At 42.1% G+C, this 16,432-nt stretch overlaps 1 protein-coding gene across 2 annotated transcripts; it reads left to right on the top strand.

The window, feature by feature from the left end:
- Positions 1–3,624: 3,624 nt before the first annotated feature.
- On the top strand, positions 3,625–14,907 carry LOC116352750 (PTB domain-containing engulfment adapter protein 1-like). Of its 2 annotated transcripts, XM_031819378.1 has the most exons (11): positions 3,625–3,717; positions 9,354–9,418; positions 9,518–9,589; positions 10,196–10,294; positions 10,455–10,592; positions 10,936–11,052; positions 11,217–11,303; positions 11,443–11,736; positions 11,960–12,125; positions 12,335–12,426; positions 14,796–14,907. In XM_031819378.1, the coding sequence occupies exons 1-11, from the start codon at positions 3,690–3,692 to the stop codon at positions 14,865–14,867; spliced, it is 1,230 nt and encodes a 409-aa protein (XP_031675238.1). In that variant the 5' UTR covers positions 3,625–3,689; the 3' UTR covers positions 14,868–14,907. The 2 variants fall into 2 exon arrangements, with proteins under 2 accessions (XP_031675238.1, XP_031675239.1); XM_031819379.1 differs by lacking the exon at positions 11,443–11,736.
- Positions 14,908–16,432: the final 1,525 nt, after the last annotated feature.

Raw genomic sequence — 16,432 nt, 5'->3', positions numbered from 1 at the left:
TTAATAAGAGGTTAATAAGGTTCCTGAAGGAAGGAAGACCATTTATAAGAGGTTATAGGTTCCTGAAGGAAGGAAGACCATTTAATAAGAGGTTAATAAGGTTCCTGAGGAAGGAAGACCATTTAATAAGAGGTTAATAGGTTTCCTGAAGGAAGGAAGACCATTTAATAAGGTTCCTGAAGGAAGAAACCATTTTATAAGAAGGTTAATAGGGTCCTGAAGGAAGGAAGACCATTTAAATAAGAGTTAATAAGGTTCCTGAAGGAAGGAAGACCATTTAATAAGAGGTTAATAAGGTTCCTGAAGGGGTGAAGAAGACCAGGTTTAAATAAGAGTTAATAAGGTTCCTGAAGGAAGGAAGACCATTTTAAGAATAGGGTTCCTGAGGAAGGAAGACCATTTAATAAGAGGTTAATAAGGTTCCTGAAGGAAGGAAGACCATTTAAAAATAAGAGTTTATAAAGGTTTCCTGAAGGAAGGAAGACCATTTTAATAAGGTTCCTGAAGGAAGGAAGACCATTAATAATAATAGTTCCTGAAGGAAGGAAGACCATTAAAATAAAGTAAGGTTCCTGAAGGAAGGAAGACCATTTAATAAGAGGTTAATAAGGTTCCTGAAGGAAGGAAGACCATTTAATAAGAGGTTAATAGGTTTCCTGAAGGAAGGAAGACCATTTAATAAGAGGTTTAATAAGGTTCCTGAAGGAAGGAAGACCATTTAATAAGAGGTTTACTAAGGTTCCTGAAGGAAGGAAGACCATTTAATAAGGTTCCTGAAGGAAGGAAGACCATTTAATAGGTTCCTGAGGAAGGAAGAAACCATTTAATAAGGTTCCTAAGGAAGGAAGACCATTTAATAAGAGGTTAATAGGGTTCCTGAAGGAAGGAAGACCATTTAATAAGAGGTTAATAAGGTTCCTGAAGGAAGGAAGACCATTTAATAAGAGGTTAATAAGGTTCCTGAGGAAGGAAGACCATTTAATAAGGTTCCTGAAGGAAGGAAGACCATTTAATAAGGTTCCTGAAGGAAGGAAGACCATTTAATAAGAGGTTAATAAGGTTCCTGAAGGAAGACCATTTAATAAGAGGTTAAAGGTTCCTGAAGGAAGGAAGACCATTTAATAAGAGGTTAATAAGGTTCCTGAAGGAAGGAAGACCATTTAATAAGGTTCCTGAAGGAAGGAAGACCATTTAATAGAGGTTAATAAGGTTCCTGAGGAAGGAAGACCATTTAATAAGGTTCCTGAAGGAAGGAAGACCATTTAATAAGAGGTTAATAAGGTTCCTGAGAAGGAAGACCATTTAATAAGGTTCCTTGAGGAAGGAAGACCATTTAATAAGTTCCTTGAAGGAAGGAAGACCATTTAATAGAGGTTAATAAGGTTCCTGAGGAAGAAGACCATTTAAAAGGTTCCTGAGGAAGGAAGACCATTTAATAAGGTTCCTGAAGGAAGGAAGACCATTTAATAAGAGGTTAATAAGGTTCCTGAAAGAAGGAAGTCACTTCTTTTTTTCTCCTTTTTTTTTTCTGTAACTTTAAATGGCTTCCTGTCTAGTATTTTCAATTTAGATGTATCTGGTGTTACCATGCATCCATGGAATCTAATTACACTTCCGTTATAGTCCATGTGCCACATTTAAAGTATTAAAGTATTTAAAGCATGTCAATTGAAAGTCGTTCACTCTCTAAGGGCTTTGAGAGGATGGATAATACTACTTTAAGACACTTGTCAATGGAAGTGCATGATGGAAGTCCCTTGACCCCTATGACATTCTTTTTGAAAATCAATATTTTGGCTCCTTTGTGTCTGTCATTAGACCATGCATTGATTCTAGCCTGTGGAGCTTAAGTAACATTTTAAGTCCGACTGTGTTGCCTGTAATTAATTATTCATCTCAGACCCTGTTAGATTATGTCCCAACAAGACCAAACAAAGCTGCTTATACAAAGCTAATATAACACATATATTAGACGTACTTAACCTGTCTATCTGTGCCATTTTTTTAAAGTGTAATTTAAATAAAAGAATGAGGTCATTTCACAGAGGTTGGCGACAGTTTCAGGGAGGAAAGACTTTTCTCTGTGTCTAAGAAGATGGAGGAGGAACCATATCAACTATGAAGTCTCCACTGCATACAGATGTAGGCTGTTAATTTGATCACCCTGTTGCAGGACAACTTTCCTGCATTGTAGGGTATTTTCAACTTGTAGTGTATTTGAGGTTAAAAAGGCTACTGAGTTTGTAATTTCCACTTGGACATTTCAGACATGATTTGTCCCTTACACAAAATGTATCAACCCCTAGAAAATTGTGCATTAATTCTAATTGACATTTCATGTTGCTGCAGCATTATTTTCCAGCTGTAGCAAATTGGCTCAAATAAGGAGCCTACATTTGTACCTACATCCACAGCTGTCAGAAGTCTCCCTCCTACGATCTTAGTAAAAAGTGTGAGGAACGTGCAGTATGTTGAACTCAAGCTACTTGCAGCATGTCAGCCTTTTCGCTCCATCAGGCTAAGAAGCTGTAGTTGGGTGAGGAATATAGGAAGACATTCCAGTTACACAAGAGTTTATGGCTGATATAGGGATTTTCCACAAGTTCTACTGAACATGATAGTGGCCTTGGTTATACCTTTGGTAACGTCCATGGTAACGTCCATAGGTGTGAGAGACGTTCAGCTGAGTCACCACCAAGCCTCACTAGTTTACATCTCATGCACTTGTCATATAGGGAAGTGAAATCATGAAAAATGATAAACCTCTGACCTAATCGTTTTGAACTGAAATGAACTGGTCTGGCGATATGGAATATGCTACATTCACAAGCAGACTGTTCACTTGTGTTACTCAAGGCAACATGTTTATTTTGCAATTGTGTTAACAAAGGGATATTGTTGCTTTTCTGTGGATGACTGGTTTAAGGCATGACTGTTTAAGTCGAGCGCTGGCTAAAGCTTAGCATGGCTTGGAATAATTGGATCAGGGATAATCGTATAGAGGTATACATTCTAAAGGCTGAACATTGTTTTTGGTAGAAGCAGAAATGTATTGAAAGAAATGTATTGTGTGTGTGGGGGGGGGAGGGGGGGGGGGGGGTTTACCACTAGGTGCATCCATGTGAATGAAGGTCACAATAGTCCTGTCCTCTGTCTCCAACCCATATTTCCTTTACCTACCAACACCATACCAAACCTCAATCTAGCTCCTGTTTTCTTTACATCCCAACACCAGACCAAATGTCAATCTAGCTCCGGTCTCCAGTCATTTAGCTTCACATTGATCTCTCACTGCACCAGTTAGCCAAGACAAGCCAATCCAGATGGATGTCTCTCTCTGAGTGTGTCTCAAATAGCTCCCTGTTCCCGTGGTGGTTTTGACCCTGCTTTTGACCACGTGCCTTAATAACCTTTTTGGGATAGGGGGCAGCCATTTTCACTTTTGGATGAATAGCGTGCACAGAGTGAACAGCCTCCTACTCCCTGTGTGTGTGTGTGGGGGGGGGTCTGGTCAACAGTAGTGCACTGAATAGGGTGCCATTTGGGACGCTGATCTCTCCTTCCCCAGCCATCCCCTAACCCACAGCCCCTCAATGTCCTTGACCTTGACTTGGTGGTGTTTTCTCCCTCCAGGCTCCTGATCCACTGCAGAGCCCAGGTCTCAGTACCACCATAGAAGCTATCGCAGTATGAACCGAGCTTTCAACAGGAGAAAAGGTAACAGCTCACTGTATTCATTGAGTGCATTTGAAATAACACCATGTTTCTTATACACAACAGCACAGTCTTTTGAAAGCGTTGACCTCAAGTACTTACCCACTTGGCAAGACCTGGTTGAATCGACATTGTTTCCATGTCATTTTATTCAAATTTAATGTGATGACATTGAATCAAAGTGGAAAACTGGATAAAAATAAATCAATGTAAGGGATTTTTTTTTTTTACCTAAATATAATCAGATTTTTTGGGGTTTGATTTCATGTTCGCTGACAACTGAACCAAATGTAAACTGACATGAAATGAGGTCTGTGTCCAGTGGGAAGAGACATTTCATGTTGTAGTTCTTTATGGAATATATGTGTTACTTACAGAACATCATGTAAAGGCAATTTGTACCTACTCAGGTCAATTTAATTCCTGATGAACAAATGTCTCAATTCTCTCAATCTCTTCATTAGTGTCTCTTTCTCTCTCGCTCTAGTCGTGTCTACACTTTACACTTACATGTGACTTCTGCTATCATAATACGAAGACGGATCTAGATGCACAAACGTGGCTTTGTCGTCAGATTGTGTTCAGATCTGTCTGACCACTTCAGGAGGTGGTCAGGGATGCATTGTGTGCAGATTTCTCCTCAGTCTGGATGCAATCAGGCTACCGAAACGCATGGCGTGGGCGACGTCATCAGCACTCCTCCCACAAGTCTCCAGAAAACGTGTGTTTTGGGACTGAGAGGCACCGTTTCGTTAGAACGTTGGCAGAAATATGTTCCTATCATGTAGGGAACCTGTTTGCTGGCCTCAAATGGTATCCATCTAGCTAATATTTAGAAAAACATTTGGCTAGAGTCATGCTAACTCGTTTGCAGTCCCTTTAGCGTTCCTTGTTAGCTTGCTGGCTAGCTACAGTAGTTAGCTACAGTAGTTAGCTACTGCCATCAGCTGTTGTGGCGTTATCATATTTAGCCTATTCCACCGTTTGTAGAATGCATAGTTGATTTAGAATATTGTGCGGGAATGGACACAATGTGGACCCATTTTAAATGTAGACAGACGCATGACGTGTTTGGAATTCCATAATCACAACTCCATTATCAGAATACAAAAGCTGCGTGAACTGTCACATCTAGACACAGTCTCTCGTTCTCGCTTGCGCTCTCTAAGCTGCAAAAACTCTAGACATGGCTGGTTACATCTGTCAGTGGGCTGATACAGGTGTCTCTGACCTGATGTTTTACTAGACTAGTGACTTTCCTCCTTTCTTAATATGCGTGCATATACGCCGCCTCTGGCCTCCGATGCTCCACCGCCTTTACCTCACCACCAACGTCTGACCAGAGTTTCTCACTTAGCAGTCACAGCAGTAGCTGGGTTTGGTGGTCTGAATATTTCATTAGGATGCTGTGAGGCACATTCTATTCTGTTGTCAGCCCCACTCTACAAATGTCCACTCACTTTCCTGCCACTACTTCTAAACGTGTGTGTGTGTGTGTGTGTGTGTGTGTGTGTGTACTGGATCTTAAAGCAGCCTCTACCCGTCCATCCATCTAGTACTCACACTTGTTGTGATGACAGTATTTCCAGGATTAGTTAGGGGACACATTGTTACTCTCCCACAGTCCCATTTCATGTACACACTTTTATTAATTTTTATTTGGTTAATTTTGTCATTTGTGATGTCTCCTATCTCAGAGACATATTTACATGGAGACCATCTGATGCAGAGAGGGTCTCCAAATGGGCCCCTATGGGCCCTGGTCAGAGAGAGTGCACTGTATAGGGCCATACGGTCGCATTTGAGACACTGCGTCTTTATAGTCTTTCCTGTTGGTCGTAAACTGTAGAGACACATTGGCACTGAATGTGATTAATCAAGGTGAATGAAAAATATATAGTATTTTCATGAGAACTATTCATTAGGTGTGGCTGTTCAATCCATACCTTGCAGTTAGTGTATATTATCACCGTCAAAGTGAGAAAGAGTTGGAATAAAATTACTGTGTGCTTTCCTACCAGAAAAAAAACGCAATGCATTTTCTTTATATCTGAACCACAAACCTCACTCTCTTTCGTCCCTGTTATATTAATGTACATGAATATTACAGATCAACTTACAGTACAATCAGTGCCAATGTGTCTACAGTAGGCAGAACGAGGACATTTCCAACTGACTGAATGTGTTTCTCTTACACTAATACTACCTGATGTGTTCATTTACATTGAGTACAAAACATTAAGAACACCTTCCTAATATTGAGTTGTCACTATATGGAGATTACACTAAAACTACCTGACCTCTATATGGAGATTACAACTAATACTACCTGACCTCTATATGGAGATTACACTAATACTACCTGACCTCTATATGGAGATTACACTAATACTACCTGACCTCTATATGGAGATTACACTAATACTACCTGACCTCTATATGGAGGTTACACTAATACAACCTGACCTCTATATGGAGGTTACATTAAAACTACCTGACCTCTATATGGAGGTTACACTAAAACTACCTGACCTCTATATGGAGGTTACACTAAAACTACCTGACCTCTATATGGAGGTTACACTAATACTACCTGACCTCTATATGGAGGTTACACTAATACTACCTGACCTCTATATGGAGGTTACACTAATACTACCTGACCTCTATATGGAGGTTACACTAATACTACCTGACCTCTATATGGAGGTTACACTAATACTACCCGACCTCTATATGGAGGTTACACTAATACTACCTGACCTCTATATGGAGGTTACACTAATACTACCTGACCTCTATATGGAGGTTACCCTAATACTACCTGACCTTCTATATGGAGGTTACCCTAAAACTACCTGACCTCCTATATGGCGGTTACACCAATACTACCTGATCTCCTATATGGCGGTTACACCAATACTACCTGACCTCTGTATGGAGGTTACACTAATACTACCTGACCTCTGTATGGAGTTACACTAATACTACCTGATGGATCCCTCTATATGGAGGTTACACTAATACTACCTGACCTCTGTATGGAGAATACACTAATACTACCTGATGTATCCCTCTACATGGAGGTTACACTAATACTACCTGATGTATCCCTCTATATGGAGGTTACACTAATACTACCTGACCTCTGTATGGAGGTTACACTAATACTACCTGATGTATCCCTCTATATGGAGGGTACACTAATACTACCTGATGTATCCCTCTACATGGAGGTTACACTAATACTAACTGATGTATCCCTCTATATGGAGTTAACACTAATACTACCTGATGTATCCCTCTATATGGAGGTTACACTAATACTACCTGATGTATCCCTCTACATGGAGGTTACACTAATACTACCTGATGTATCCCTCTACATGGAGGTTACACTAATACTACCTGATGTATCCCTCTGTATGGAGGTTACACTAATACTACCTGACCTCTGTATGGAGGTTACACTAATACTACCTGCCCTCTATATGGAGGTTACACTAATACTACCTGATGTATCCCTCTACATGGAGGTTACACTAATACTACCTGATGTATCCCTCTATATGGAGGTTACACTAATACTACCTGATGTATCCCTCTATGTGGAGGTAACACTAATACTACCTGACCTCTATGGAGGTTACACTAATACTACCTGACCTCTATGGAGGTTACACTAATACTACCTGATGTATCCCTCTATATGGAGGTTACACTAATACTACCTGACCTCTATATGGAGGTTACACTAATACTACCTGACCTCTATATGGAGGTTACACTAATACTACCCGACCTCTATATGGAGGTTACACTAATACTACCTGACCTCTATATGGAGGTTACACTAATACTACCTGCCCTCTATATGGAGGTTACACTAATACTACCTGCCCTCTATATGGAGGTTACACTAATACTACCTGATGTATCCCTCTACATGGAGGTTACACTAATACTACCTGATGTATCCCTCTATATGGAGGTTACACTAATACTACCTGATGTATCCCTCTACATGGAGGTTACACTAATACTACCTGATGTATCCCTCTATATGGAGGTTACACTAATACTACCTGATGTATCCCTCTATGTGGAGGTTACACTAATACTACCTGACCTCTATATGGAGGTTACACTAATACTACCGGACCTCTATGGAGGTTACACTAATACTACCTGACCTCTATGGAGGTTACACTAATACTACCTGACCTATATATGGAGGTTACACTAATACTACCTGATGTATCCCTCTATATGGAGATTACACTAATACTACCTGACCTCTGTATGGAGGTTACACTACTACTACCTGATGTATCCCTCTATATGGAGGTTACACTAATACTACCTGACCTCTGTATGGAGTTACACTAATACTACCTGATGTATCCCTCTACATGAAGGTTACACTAATACTACCTGACCTCTGTATGGAGGTTACACTAATACTACCTGATGTATCCCTCTACATGAAGGTTACACTAATACTACCTGACCTCTATATGGAGGTTACACTAATACTACCTGACCTCTATATGGAGGTTACACTAATACTACCGGACCTCTATGGAGGTTACACTAATACTACCTGCCCTCTGTGGAGGTTACACTAATACTACCTGACCTATATATGGAGGTTACACTAATACTACCTGATGTATCCCTCTACATGAAGGTTACACTAATACTACCTGATGTATCCCTCTACATGGAGGTTACACTAATACTACCTGACCTCTATATGGAGGTTACACTAATACTACCTGATGTATCCCTCTACATGAAGGTTACACTAATACTACCTGATGTATCCCTCTGTATGGAGGTAACACTAATACTACCTGACCTCTATGGAGGTTACACTAATACTACCTGACCTATATATGGAGATTACACTAATACTACCTGATGTATCCCTCTACATGAAGGTTACACTAATACTACCTGATGTATCCCTCTACATGAAGGTTACACTAATACTACCTGACCTCTATATGGAGGTTACACTAATACTACCTGATGGATCCCTCTGTATGGAGGTAAAATCTGTATTCTCTCTCTCTCTCTTTCTCTCTCTCTCTCTCTCTCTGTGACCTTTCTGTAATATCCATGGTTCTGTAAGGAATGTGGAAGGAAGGCTTGAGCACATGGGGAGCAGTAGCCTTTGATGTTGGAACTCAACTCAGCGGGGCCACTGGTCTAATGCCAATGCTAAAAATTGCTGTGGTTATGCTCACCTGTTATGTGAAGGTTAACATAGACACAGGCCTCATCGTTGATGGCATGTAGATAACTCCTGATACAAGACACTAGTTCCTCTTCTTGTTGTTGCATTAATGAAGATGAACACAATCACAGCAAATGCGTCATTGGTTTGTCTGTTACCTTTTTAAAAATATAATTTGTTTGTTGTGCCATCACTTTCCATCTCATTATTTAGCTTATAGATACTGCAGACACTTTCTGGGGAAGATGAACCCGGTTCAGTTCTAATCCTGTATCTGTTTAAGGCTTGGATGGCAAAGAATTGTATATATGTTTTAAATCTTAAACATGTAACTTTTTTTCTGTATCAAATTTCAATACATGTATGTACGGTTTTAACCTTCATTTGTTTGTTTCAGATAAATCTGGAGGGATGACAGCCCCAGAGGCTTTGGCCAAGAATCACATAGTGTACAATGTCAAGGTAGGATCTTCTAATTAAATTTCCGCCAGGCGTTGAGCTCAGAGGTGAATAGCACCATCTACTGGACAGAAAATGATGTGCCGTTTTATCGTGTTGCAGTTCCTTGGCGTAACAGAGGTTGACCAACCAAAAGGCACAGATGTCATAAGGATAGCAGTGAGAAAGCTGAAGGTATGCTCTTAAGAATTTCCCCCAGTACTCAAACAATTTTGATTTTATAGGACCTTAGATTTGTCAATGTCATAACGTACCATCCAAGCCACTACCTGTTCACCTCGCTATCATCTAGAAGGCGAGGTCAGTACAGGCGCATCAAAGCGAGCACCGAGACATTAAAAAACAGCTTCTACTGTATCTCAAGCCCATCAGACTGTTAAATAGCCATCACTAGCACAGAGGCTGCTGCCTACATCCAGACTTGAAATCATTGGCAACTTTAATAAATGGAACACTAGTCACTTTAATAATGTCACTTTTTAATTTAATAATGTTTACATATCTTGCATTACTCATCCTATATGTATGTTCGGCATTCTATACTATTCTTCTGTATCTTAGCCGATGCCGCTCTGACATTGCTCGACCATATATTTACATATTCTTAATTCCATTCCTTTACTTAGATTTGTGTGTATTGGGTACAGGTTGTGAAATTGTTAGATATTACTGCACTGTCGGAACTAGAAGCACTATAGCTATACACCCGCAATAACATCTGCTAAACACGTGTATGTGACCAATAAAATTTGATTTTGATTTGACGTTTCAATCCTGCAGTTCCAAAGGCATATCAAGAAATCAGAGGGACACAAAACACCGAAGGTGGAGTTGCAGGTGTCCATCTACGGAGTGAAATTATTAGACCCCAAGACCAGAGTAAGTCCACTGTGAGGGGCCTCATAATAGGCCAGATTCATTGGGTCTTTTGTGAAGAATAAACTCACCAAGCAGTCAGCCTTTACTAAAGCGGTCTCTGTCTTAATATTATGTTTATGAGTAGAATTAGATGAAGCTCATTTATCTTCATTCATTATAGGATGTACAGCACAACTGTCAGCTTCATAGGATATCCTTCTGCGCGGACGACAAAACCGACAAGAGGATATTCACCTTCATCTGCACAGAGCCAGAGACCAAAAAACACATCTGTTATGTGTTCGACAGTGAAAAATGTGTAAGGAAAAAAAGTATAATTTAGTGTTTGTTTTTCATGAGTTTTTATATGGATTCTTTAGAGGTTATAATAACCTTCTATGAATCTTAGATGTCAATTTATCAGAAGTTAGTCCATAGTATGAGGTCACGGTGGAATGGTAGCATTATTGAATTCATCCTAGCTAGTTGTTTCAGGTTTAAAGAGGTGTTAGGGGTTTTCTTTTTAAGCTAGTAGTTCTGAAAATAGTGGTCAAGAGCAAAATAGGCCCCTGAAAATCGTGTACTACATCATATATGTGCAAACACATCAAAGGGTACTTTCACTAGATGTTTGAGGATACCCATGATGCACTGGATTGCAGGCAGAGGAGATCACCGTCAGCATTGGTCGAGCATTTGACCTGGCGTACAGGAAGTTTCTGGAGTCTGGCGGGAAAGACGTGGAGATGAGGAAACAGATCGGCAGTCTGCAGAAAAGAGTAAGTCTGCGTTCCTTCTACAGTGGACTAATGTTGATCACAACTCTCTGGTGCACTATTTAATCATGGGGAATGTAGTGCCACATCCAAACATAACTAGAGCATGAAAAAGGCCTGACCAAATGGGACCTCTTAGATTATGATCTTGTGTTTGTTGACTTTAGATTCTGGAACTGGAAACTGAAAATTCCAAGTTGAAAGAACGACTTCAAGATCTAGAGGATCACATGGCAGATTGTCAAGGCTCACCGGTAAATTAGCTACTAATCTAACAGTTCCTGTCTCACACTAATCTCTAGAAATGTCTGTCGTAACAATAGCTTACCTTCCTGACATCAGTGATAACAAATCACTACCTCTTTCTTCTTTCTCTGGCTGATTTCTCCTCAGCTTCTACACTTGAACTCTTCTAACGAGGCCCACATGCTGCCGAGTCCCTCATCTATGTTCTGGGGGGACAGTGTCAGCCTGAACGCCCTTTCCTTTCTAGAGATGTCCTCTGTGGCTCTAACCCCAGCCAGCTCTCCAGACTCCAGTATCTCCGCTGGTCTACTAACACCGCCACCCAGTAAACCTACCCAGCCCAGGCTACCACAGCATTATGGAGGTTGCTTACCTCCGCCCAGTAAACCTACCCAGCCCAGGCTACCGCAGCATTATGGAGGTTGCTTACCTCGACCGCGAGTAAATAGCTACTTCTCTCTCGCTTTTCCTTACTACACTGCTAGAAGAAATTGTGCTATAGAGAAGCAAAAGTGTTCTATGGTTCACCTCATATACAGAGGTTATATACAATCACAGAAATGCCCTTAGACTGTGTGTGTGTGTGTTTAGTTTTGACTTTAGCCTTAGTACGACATCCAGCTGCCATTCAACCGCTTTGTACTTGGTTGTTTTCCCCCCTCAGGCATGGAGCACCATATCCAGGCGTCCCCCGACGGACGTTTTCGACATGGTTCCATTCTCCTCAGGGTCTCCTATGGCAAGGAAACCTGCCATCAATGGGTCCTCTCCTCCTCCTCCCTCCTTTTCCCCTCCTCCACCACCTCCACATGTTTTCCTGAGAGAGAGAGGTGACTACTCTGCCGCGCTATGCTCCTTTTTACATTATGTCGTAATGAAATTCATTGATAAACTGTTGTATTAGTATTTATGCAATTGCATACAAGTCGTTCAATGAACAATTTCACACATACAGTATGCTGATTCAACTCCTGTCTTCCCTCTCTCTGCTGTGTATTTTCCCTCGTTCCCTCATCCTTCCATCTCTCCCCTCCAACAGGAACAGATATTTTGGGGGCGGAGCCTTTTGACCCGTTCCTCTGCAACACGTCCTTTCCTCCTGACGTCCAATCTAAACTGGATGAAATGCAGGTGTGTACATTCATCTGTAGGAACAGCAGTGTTTCTAGAGCGAGTATTTGCAATGCTCATATTTACGTTAATAAGGGGCATATTACCGATAATGTCAAAGTACACAGGCATTATGTGCTCAGTCATTGGTGTAAGTAATAGCATTGCCTCCAAACAAATATAGCAAAGCTCTACCATTATGCTGATTAGCTGTTTATCAAAGGTCAAATACTGTATGCTTTGGCTGCGTTCCAATCGACATGGATTCTGCCTTTTAGAATGGGACCCAGCCTTTCCAGAGTTTATACTGGACCCGTTTTATAAGAGTTGAATGTTCATCTTGTCATTATTGTAATGCCGTATACTGTTTACATGGTCTGAGTAAATATTTACAGATATTAAGTATAAACGCAGAAAAAAAATAAACGTCCCTTTTTCAAGACCCTGTCTTTCAAAGATCATTTGTTAAAAACCAAATAACTTCACAGATCTTCATTGTAAAGGGTTTAAACACTGGTTCCCATGCTTGTTCAATGAACCATAAACAATTAATGAACATGCATCTGTAGAACGGCCGTTAAGACACTAACAGCTTACAGATGGTAGGCAATTAAGGTCACAGTTATGAAAACCTAGGACACTAAAGGGTCTCTGCTCATCTGTGTGAACATGCCTTAGGAATGCTGCAAGGAGGCATGAGGACTGCAGATGTGGCCAGGGCAATAAATTGCAATGTCATTACTGTGAGATGCCTAAGACAGGGAGACAGGACGGTCAGCTGATGGTCCTCTCATTGGCAGACCACATGTAACAACACCTGCACAGGATCGGTACATCCGAACATCACACCTACGGGACAGGTACAGGATGGCAACAACAACTGCCCGAGTTACACCAGGAACACAATCCATCCATCAGTGCTCAGACTGTCTGCAATAGGCTGAGAGAGACTGGACTGAGGGCTTGTAGGCCTGTTGTAAGGCAGGTCCTCACCAGACATCACTGGCAACAACGTTGCCTATGGGCACAAACTCACCATCGCTGGACCAGACAGGACATGCAAAAAGTGCTCTTCACTGACGAGTTGCGGTTTTGTCTCACCAGGGGTGATGGTCGGATTTGCGTTTATCGTCAAAGGAATGAACATTACACCGAGGCGGGATCGATTTGGAGGTGGAGGGTCTGTCATGGTCTGGGGCGGTGTGTCACAGCATCATCGGACTGAGCTTGTTGTCATTGCAGGCAATCTTAACGCTGTGCGTTACAGAGAAGACATCCTCCTCCCAAATATGGGAGGAGGTACCCTTGTGGTACCCTTCCTGCAGGCTCATCCTGACATGACCCTCCAGCATGACAATGCCATCGCACACAGAACGAGCAGTATGGCTGATTTCCTGCAAGACAGGAATGTCAGTGTTCTGCCCGGATCTCAATCCCATTGAGCACTTCTGGGACTTGTTTGATTGGAGGGTGAGGGCCATTCCCCCCCAGAAATGTCAGAGAACTTGCAGGTGCCTTGGTGGAAGAGTGGGGTAACATCGCACAGCAAGATCTGGCAAATCTGGTGCAGTCCATTAGGAGGAGATGCACTGCAGTACTTAATGCAGCTGGTGGCCACCAGATACTGACTGACTTGAGTTTGACCCCCCCCCTTTGTTCAGGGACACATTATTCCATGTCTGTTAGTCACACGTCTGTGGAACTTGTTCAGTTTGTCTCAGTTGTTGAATCTTGTTATGTTCATACAAATATTTACACACGTTACGTTTGCTGAAAATAAACCCAGTTGACCGTGAGGACGTTTATTTTTTTGATGAATCTAACAAGATTATGACCTACAGTTCATCTAACTATATATAATCTAACTGTTGATTGTAACCTACAGTTCATCTAACTATATATAATCTAACTGTAGATTGTAACCTACAGTATATAATCATATTCTCTCTCTCCACTGTGCAGCGTCAGCGACGGTTAGTTTACTGTCACCTATGTTTATGCTTCACAATGCCCATCACATATTTTTTTTCCCATGAAACATGCATTCACATTTTCACTGATGTCTACCTCTATTTATCTCTCATGAAAATCCATTATGTACATAGAGGCCAACTGTCAAAGTACATTATGATTGTAGCATACCATGTTTGCTCCCAGTCCTGCTAATTTCCTATCAATTAGCCATCATTTTGCTTTTGTCATAACATAGATTAAGTGTAGACCTGAATTAAAAAAGCAAGGTTTCTTGAGAATCTCAATTGAGAATGTGTCTAGCATACTGGCCCGTAATTACAGCATTACTCATTGTTGTATAGGACACACTGCTCTAGACTTCTGTACTCTCTGGTTGGATCACTGACCTGTGTGTGTGTGTGTCTCTCTCTCTGAAGGAGGGGTTCAATATGGGACTAACCCTGGAGGGCACCATCTTCTCTCTGGACCCAGTGGACAGTCGCTGCTGACCACAACGCAACCCTAACATGGACAGTTGACGCTGACCAAAACGCAACCCTAACATGGACAGTTGACGCTGACCACAACGCAACCCTAACATGGACAGTTGACCGTGACCACAACGCAACCCTAACATGGACAGTTGACGCTGACCACAACGCAACCCTAACATGGACAGTTGACGCTGACCACAACGCAACCCAAACATGGACAGTTGATGCCGACAACAACGCATCCCTAACATGGACAGTTGATGCCGACCACAACGCAACCCTAACATGGACAGTTGACGCTGACCACAACGCAACCCTAACATGGACAGTTGACGCTGACCACAACGCAACCCAAACATGGACAGTTGATGCCGACCACAACGCAACCCAAACATGGACAGTTGATGCTGACCACAACGCAACCCAAACATGGACAGTTGATGCCGACCACAACGCAACCCTAACATGGACAGTTGACGCTGACCACAACGCATCCCTAACATGGACAGTTGATGCCGACCACAACGCAACCCAAACATGGACAGTTGACGCTGACCACAACGCAACCCAAACATGGACAGTAGATGCCGACCACAACGCAACCCTAACATGGACAGTTGAAGCTGACCACAACGCATCCCTAACATGGACAGTTGATGCTGACCACAACGCATCCCTAACATGGACAGTTGATGCCGACCACAACGCAACCCTAACATGGACAGTTGATGCCGACCACAACGCAACCCAAACATGGACAGTTGACGCTGACCACAACGCAACCCAAACATGGACAGTAGATGCCGACCACAACGCAACCCTAACATGGACAGTTGACGCTGACCACAACGCATCCCTAACATGGACAGTTGATGCTGACCACAACGCATCCCTAACATGGACAGTTGATGCCGACCACAACGCAACCCTAACATGGACAGTTGAAGCTGACCACAACGCATCCCTAACATGGACAGTTGATGCTGACCACAACACAACCCTAACATGGACAGTTGATGCCGACCACAACGCATCCCTAACATGGACAGTTGATGCCGACCACAACGCATCCCTAACATGGACAGTTGATGCCGACCACAACGCATCCCTAACATGGACAGTTGATGCTGACCACAACGCAACCCTAACATGGACAGTTGATGCTGACCACAACGCAACCCTAACATGGACAGTTGATGCCGACCCCAACACAACCCTAACATGGACAGTTGATGCCGACCACAACACAACCCTAACATGGACAGTTGATGCCGACCACAACACAACCCTAACATGGACAGTTGATGCCGACCACAACACAACCCTAACATGGACAGTTGATGCCGACCACAACGCAACCCTAACATGGACAGTTGATGCTGACCACAACGCATCCCTAACATGGACAGTTGATGCTGACCACAACGCATCCCTAACATGGACAGTTGATTACCTTTTTGATGATGCTTTCCTTTTTGTAGAAATAATTTAATTGGTAAAGAAGTATTTGTATAAAATCAACATTTCTGGGACTACAGTGAGGGAAAAAAGTATTTGATCCCCTGCTGATTTTGTACGTT

The sequence above is a fragment of the Oncorhynchus kisutch genome, unplaced genomic scaffold (assembly GCF_002021735.2).
Source record: "Oncorhynchus kisutch isolate 150728-3 unplaced genomic scaffold, Okis_V2 scaffold2095, whole genome shotgun sequence".
Lineage (NCBI taxonomy): Eukaryota > Metazoa > Chordata > Actinopteri > Salmoniformes > Salmonidae > Oncorhynchus > Oncorhynchus kisutch.
This window is presented reverse-complemented; position numbering and strand designations above follow the sequence as displayed.

Excerpts from the sequence above, each read along its gene's own strand:
- LOC116352750 (XM_031819378.1), top strand. The coding sequence starts at position 3,690 with ATGAACCGAGCTTTCAACAGGAGAAAAG. Across the intron at positions 9,419-9,517 it reads ACATAGTGTACAATGTCAAG|TTCCTTGGCGTAACAGAGGT; the intron begins GTAGGATCTTCT and ends ATCGTGTTGCAG. Across the intron at positions 11,053-11,216 it reads TCGGCAGTCTGCAGAAAAGA|ATTCTGGAACTGGAAACTGA; the intron begins GTAAGTCTGCGT and ends TGTTGACTTTAG.